This window comes from Hydra vulgaris, chromosome 13, assembly GCF_038396675.1.
Source record: "Hydra vulgaris chromosome 13, alternate assembly HydraT2T_AEP".
NCBI lineage: Eukaryota > Metazoa > Cnidaria > Hydrozoa > Anthoathecata > Hydridae > Hydra > Hydra vulgaris.
The window spans coordinates 55,423,212-55,430,695 of NC_088932.1; the positions used below are offsets into that span (position 1 = coordinate 55,423,212).

The following is a 7,484-nucleotide window of genomic DNA, read 5'->3' on the forward strand; positions in this document are numbered from 1 at the left end:
TCATAACTTTTATCTTCAAATTTTGTTTCTCTATTAATTTTTTTGTAGAACTGAATTTTTTTTTAAGTTAGTAAAAATGTTTATTAAAGTTTACAAAAACATATTAATACTTTTGTAGGATTTTGTAAGTGTTTTCTGTAGGATTTTGTAAGCGTTTGTGATTATAACAAACCCTTTTTAATGTTTTTTTTTTTTTTAGAAATTTTAAACCATATTAACTTTTTTTAAAGTTTTTAGCAATTTTAACATCACTTTGCTTTTGTTTAAAATCTCGACTTTTTTCACTGAGTAAAAATCATGGTTTCACCTACTAACATAAGGCTTTATGTTTTATAACATTTCTTTTCTTAGAAATTAAGTAAATATGTTGTGAATATGAATTCTATTTATTTGAAAGTGTAAGAGAAAATCGGAAAAAAAATCACAATTTTTTAAATTCCTTTTTAACTAGATAGGGATTAAAGTTTTATGTAAAAAAGTTCTAAGTGAAGCAACAGATGCTTTTGGAGCATTTCTATGAATTAAGTTATTTTCGTAATAAACCTAGGCTCTTGAAAAAACATTACTAAAACTATTATTAATTACTAAAACGAATTTTTGAATGATTTTTTTTGGTACTTTAGATGCTCAATACGTATTTTTAACTTTTATTTTTTAGCTCGATTATAGCTTTTGCTCTTATTACAAGTAGCAGATTAAATTTATAAACAAAAAAAAGGTTCCCATTTACTTTTTGTCCAATAAATACAGCAAGTTAGACGTCTAGTATATATATATATATATATATATATATATATATATATATATATATATATATATATATATATATATATATATATATATATATATATATATATATATATATATATATATATATATATATTTGTTCATTCACCTTCGAGAAGGCCATTACAGATGAGGAGGCTGCTTATTTGTTATATAACCCTCTCTCAACTCTAAAACTCCGAAACACAAACCTTGACAAACAAGGCTGCTGCGCGGAGAAACAAGGTGAGCGCTGTACTACCAGGGATGTGGTGGAGATTGAACTCGAAACCTCTCGCTTATGAAGGAAGCACTCTACCACTCCCAGATTATATATATATAGATAGCTCAGCGGCCTTGTTTGTCAAGGTTTGTGTTTCAGAGTTGTAGAGTTGAGAAAGGGTTATAACCATGATTAAGTAGCCTCCTCGTCTGTAGTGGCCTTCTCGGCCTTGGGGAGGTGAATTAACAAAAAAATATATATCATTGTCATAAAATTGAATTAATATTTTAAAACTTTTTTTATACCATTCACAGCAGTCCACTAATCAAAGTTTGGTCACAGCAAAAAGTTTTATTTACAAAAATAATTACAAAAAAAAATTACAAAGTTTTAAATTACCTGACTTTTGTATAATGGCAATAACGGGTAAAAAGAAACTCACAAGTTACCTGGGTAACAGGTAAAGTAATATCATGGTAAGAAACACTAATGTCAAATAATTTTTTTATTTTTACTTAAATTTAGTTTTAGTATAGTGTATTTTACTGGTACCTAAAAAGAATGTGTTATTACTATTTTATATTTTATTTTTATAAGGGTATTTTTATCATTTTATTTTATCTTACTTCTAAATCAGTTAAAAGTATTTAAAGTTCACCATTAAAAGTATTTTCCTAATATACCAGGATTTTTTTTAACTGATGGGTTATAAGAACATATTTAGCTTTGTCAATTATTGATATTTTAGCCCATTATTATTTATTATTATTATAGTTATTTCTTATATTTGTTTTATATATTTCTCCTTAGTTTGTTAGTGTTACATCAAAATTGCAGAAAATGAACTTTCAATCTTTTAAAAGTTTTTAATTATGATTTAGAGAATCATTATTATGATTTACAATAACTGATATTTTTAATTTGTTATTTGAATTTTTTTTTTTTTTTTCAGGTTGTATGTAGTTTTAGTCCGTTTGATAAATATGCCAATTCAAAACATCTTCTTAAAGTTATGCAAGAATGTTTACTGAACCATGTTGAGTGTTTATGTACCTGTGTAAAAAATGAGTTGAATGTTTTTGCGAATAAGTTAGTTGACGAAACTTTGAAGTCAACCACATTAATAATAGACAAGTAAGTTTTTTTTTTTCACTGTATTTTAGATATTTTACATTTCTTAGATATTCATTTCATTTTTCTCAGATATTTATTTTGTTTTTCTTAGATATTTATTTCAATCTAGTAATATTGATTTAAATGTGTTTTTTGAATTTATTTATTCAGGAAGGTTGATCTTTTTTTAAAGGTGTAATAACCTTTTTTAATTGCTGTTCCTCTTTATAAGTGCGGTATATCTTTTTTTTTAAAGGATAGTTTATCTTGGTCGTTTTTGTCTGGCACTCCCTGATCTATGTCAAAATTTAGAAAATATTGTTGAGTTTGATGCAGAAAAAAAAAAATCAAAAACTGCTTCTTCACACTCAGCTGCCTTTAAACTAGTTGAAACTAAATTTAAAGACCAAGCCATATTTTGTTTTGAAATCTGGATCAAATGGATACACAGATTGTGCTCAATCTTAATTAAAGAAACACTTGACTCTGAAGAAAACCATAGTCTACTGTCTACAACAAATTGGGAAGATATTGTAATTGAAGAAGAAGGCGAATCTGGTGCCATTCTAAAATCAAATGTCAAAGTACCAGCTCAGGTAATTGTTATTTGTTTAAAGGTTTACATAAGTACTGCTCCCCACAGATATATACATAAAATAAGAAGACTGCAAATTATGAAAAAAATGTTTAAAATTCATCCATTCAGTCTCCATTAACAAATTCATTTATCTACTTTGACAACTTTTAAAATTGTCTCTTGAAGCAAACATAACATCAAAAATAACATCAAAACATAACATTTTTGAGAAATATCTATTTTCGCAATAGTTATTTGTATATAAAACACTAATAAATGTGTTTACTATTATTTTAATTTTTATTGCGATTTAAATATTAGCAATTATTAATTCTATTTAACTTTTACTTGATAATTTTCACAGTGATTTCACATGTTGATAATTTTCATTGTGCTTTAAGGCACCTTTTAAATAAGAGATAATTACAGTAAATCTAATGATTAAAAGCATAAATATATATTTAATTAAAATAAAAAAATAATATTATTAAATAATTTATTAAAAATATTATATAATATTTTTAATAAATTAAAAATATTAATATAATTTTATTATAATGTTAATATTATAATACATTAAATAAGTTACGTTTACTATGAATTTTTTTGAACATTAAATAAAACTTTCTGAAAAAGTTGTTTTATTTTTTTGTTTTTCTAAAATAAAATAAAATAGCGATCTAAAGATTAAAAGTTTGTTCAAAAATTAAATTTGCATTATAAATGTATTGTTGCATAATTACTTGTATTGTTGCATAATTACTTGTATTGTTGCATAATTACTTGTATTGTTGCATAATTACTTGTATTGTTCCATAATTACTTGTATTGTTGCATAATTACTTGTAATGTTGCATAATTACTTGTATTGTTGCATAATTACTTGTATTGATGACTTCAATTTTTACTGAAACATTGCTCTGAAAGTTAACATTGCTCTGAAAGGATATTTTTAAAAATCTTTCAAAAAAAAACAAATTTTTCATACATTCCATTGCTTTAAATTGAGCTTAAGTTTTAATTCATTTTTTTATGTCCAGTATTTTTTATGTTTATGTAACCAAACAAAAAAAAAGTTAAACAAGTTAAATACTTTTCAATTCACTTTATTGTTCTGAAGTAAAATTCAATAAAGTTCTGAATTAAAGTAAAACTTGGTAAAATAAGCAGAAAATTATTTTAATACTGTATTTTAAACCAAAACTTTTTTTCCTGTTTTTATTAAAAAAAGCAAAAGAAAAATAACAAAAAATGAATATTTTTTGGTCATTTTTTAATTTTATTTTAACGCCCATACTGCTACAACGGTACCAAAATAGGTCTTGGTTTGTCTCTTGGTTTATTAATAATAATTATCAGATGTATAGATGTAGGTTATAAAATTTTATCAAAGTTGCTTTAGCTTTGGTTTTTATTTTTTCATATTTATTTGTATATTTGTGCGTAAACACATATATATGTATATACAAATATTTGGATTTATAATTGCCATTTGGCAATGCGGACCTAAAAGTGTTTGAGGTCAGAACAAAATCACAGACCTTGTTTCTTTTTTCTCTGGTAAAGCCTTTGTGTCAAATTTTTTTGCCAATAATTTTGTTAAGTTTCTTTTTTTGGTAAAGCATTGACATGAACTCTTATGAATTTTAATTAGATCTTAATTCACTCTTTATTTACAAGTCAGGCAAACTACAAATAGTGTAGTGGTCACACGCATGTGACAAAGATCAAGTGTAGTGGTTGAATTACAAATGTGTTTTGTTTACAAATGTGTTTTTGTTTTTGCTGTAGTTTGTTTTCAAAAAACACAGTTAATCGTTTTATATAGAAGGTAAATTATTAAAAAAAAATAAACCAAACAAATAAAAGTAAAGTTTGAAAAATATATAAAAAAGCAAATTTTTTTTAGCTCTCATTTTATCTGTCATCATTGCTTTTTCGAATAGCTGAAGAATTCCATCGAATAGGTGGAAATCTGCTTGATAGGTAAACACTTTTTTTTCTTTATGTTTATTGTTTTCTTATTTAAACCAGTTATCATTTTATTTCAGTGTCTCACTACAGAAGTTAAGGCTTGGTGTTGCTGCTTCTATTATTAGCAGTCATGAGTTATTTCTCTCAAGACTAACTGACAGCGTTTTTCAATACAGAATGTTGCAAATTTTATTTGATATTAAGTTTATTAACAAGCTGTTTATTAATGAGCACAAAATTCAGGTTTCTCACAATTATTTTACTTTTTAATTGCAATCATTTTAAATAAAAATTTCACAATTTTAAATAATTTTAGAATTTTCAACAAGGCATTTATAAGCATTGTTTGAAATGTTGCATTCACAATATATTGCAATATTACATTTACAATGTATAAAAACAATGGTCATAATTATAAACTTAGTTTTAATTAATAGGAGAATTCAGAGTTAACACAGTTACGTACCAGTGCAAATAAATTAGTAAAGAGTCTCGAACAACATGTTGATCCATTTGACTTGGATGTTTTTACTCCTCATATTGAACTTAATATTCAAAAATACTTGCAGAAATCAATGGTATTATAGTTTTAACATTTGTTTTAATATAGAATTAAACAATTATAGAATATAATTTATTAATTTTAATATTCGATTTTGTTTTAATTAAGTTAAATATTTTTAGGTTTTTCTTATAATACAGGGTGTCCCTTAGTAAACAAAACCCATTAACTCGATTAAGATTTATTATTAAAACTAAATACGTGGAGGATATGAGAGTGGCTGGTGTGTCAGTGGAGGACACTTATGACAGGGCTAGATGGAGGAGTTTGATCTGCTGTGGATCGATTAAGATTTATTATTAAAACTTAATATGTTAAAAATTTTAACATTTTCTGAGAGCTCACATAAAAACAAATGAATATTGAAAGTTTTGGGTCTTTAGCTTAATTTTTAAGTTTGTTTAAACACGTGCTAAAAAATGACCACCATTCCATTTGCGTTTGGTCATTCATGACCAATTGCACATCTGCAGATCATGTCTTCTTAATTTGCCTTTATAATTTGATTTCCTTCCACTAGATGGATTCTCTGATTTCTTGCTACATTTTTATTTACCGTTCCATAAGTTTGAAAGTTAAGATACCATAGGATGAGTGAGATTTTCCAGGATGAAAGTGTTGAAATTGAACTGTCTGAGAAAGTGCGTTTTAACAACCTTGTAGGATTTTTTCTCATATGTCATGACGCAAAGAAAAATTTCTTCTAACTAATGATTGTTATTCATTACTTCTGAAATCTGAAAAATAAAAACGACAGGGGTAAAATCAGCATAATTATTGGAAATTTTATGGGTTTTGTTTATTTTGGGACACCCTATATAAAATTATTATTTAATACAACAGTTGTAGCAAAATAATGCTCATATATTACATAACTGTTAAAAATCTTATTACTTTTTTAATAAAAAAGTAAATTTAATAAAAAAGGTTTTAGATTTGCATTGTTTTAATTAAAAAAAGTAATGGTTTTAGATTTGTATCATCTTTATATTGGTAGGTGTAAATTGCAATAAATATATTTTGCAATACTTTTTTTGTATATTTTTTAAGCTTGTTTATGGATCAATTTCATCTTTTGAAAAACACATTAGTCAGGTGTCAACATCCCAGGAACAACATAATGTAGTTAAAATGGTTGAGAATCCACCTAGATTTATGCTACTGCCTATGAGTGCAAGAATAAAAGAAGAAGATATTGATGTATGTTTTTTTTTCGTACTTTTTTTATTTGGTTTAACTTCGTTTAAATATATATATATATATATATATATATATATATATATATATATATATATATATATATATATATATAGATATATATATATTTAATTTATTTATTTTTTAGAGCAACATAGCTGACTTTGAAGCATTAGGAAGTCCTATACTAAATCACCAAACATCTGTTATAAATTTGTCTTAAGCAAAAACAAACTAAAAGATGTAAAGATATACATGTCAAAAGCTTTTTGTTGCTAAGCAACATCAACAATGTTTTGATGCTTGAAATATTTTCATTTAGTTTTATATTTATTTTCATTATTTTTATTTAATTTATAGTAATATAGAATTAGAGAATAATTTTCTGAGTTTAACAATATTTATAAAAACAATGGTAATATTTTTTTTTGTTTTATTATAAAAATGATAATCATGTTATAAATTTGAAATGCACTTGTGAACGCATTTTAACTTTTCAAGTTTTGTGTATTCTTTATCTTTTAAATTTTTAAGGTATTAACTACTTTTCTTTTATGCTTCTATCATATTTTTATCATTTTACCTTATTACTTGTATACATTATGTTAGTATATAAGTTTGGAAACTTTATTTTTAAGCATAGAATTTGTCATATATTTTATAAATAAAGTCTAAAATGTGAAGTTTTCAAATGGGGTTTAAAAAATATAAAAACGTCAACTGTTTTAGCTGTTTCATTTTTAATATCAGAAAAAACAAAAATATTTTTTTTTTGAATCATTGCTTATTTAAAACCATTTGAGATTTTTAGAAAAATTTTTACTTTAAAACTCTATGCTTGGATTTCATTCTACATTTATGTATGTATATATGTAACATCATAGATATATATGTGTATAAAATTCTTATATTAAAATACTGGAAAAAGTAATGATCTAAAATAGATTATTACTTTTCTCTAAACTTATATAATACTTTATTGTAAAACAGATTTTTTTTCCATCATTATTAGGAAGGTTTGTTTTTTTACATTTTATTATTTTTTTAAGCTCCATAATTTTTATTTTTATCAG

General features: G+C 24.3%; 1 protein-coding gene across 1 annotated transcript in view; it reads left to right on the forward strand.

Moving 5' to 3' along the window:
• The window catches only part of LOC101241111 (conserved oligomeric Golgi complex subunit 1), a 70,683-nt gene extending 63,945 nt beyond the window's left edge, over positions 1–6,738 (forward strand). The window contains exons 19-25 of the mRNA XM_065816987.1: positions 1,941–2,122; positions 2,358–2,697; positions 4,588–4,664; positions 4,730–4,895; positions 5,090–5,230; positions 6,265–6,414; positions 6,560–6,738. Coding sequence (XP_065673059.1) covers positions 1,941–2,122; positions 2,358–2,697; positions 4,588–4,664; positions 4,730–4,895; positions 5,090–5,230; positions 6,265–6,414; positions 6,560–6,634 — 1,131 coding nt within the window. The 3' untranslated portion in view covers positions 6,635–6,738. The remainder of the gene's footprint in view (positions 1–1,940; positions 2,123–2,357; positions 2,698–4,587; positions 4,665–4,729; positions 4,896–5,089; positions 5,231–6,264; positions 6,415–6,559) is intronic.
• The last annotated feature ends 746 nt before the right edge of the window (positions 6,739–7,484 follow it).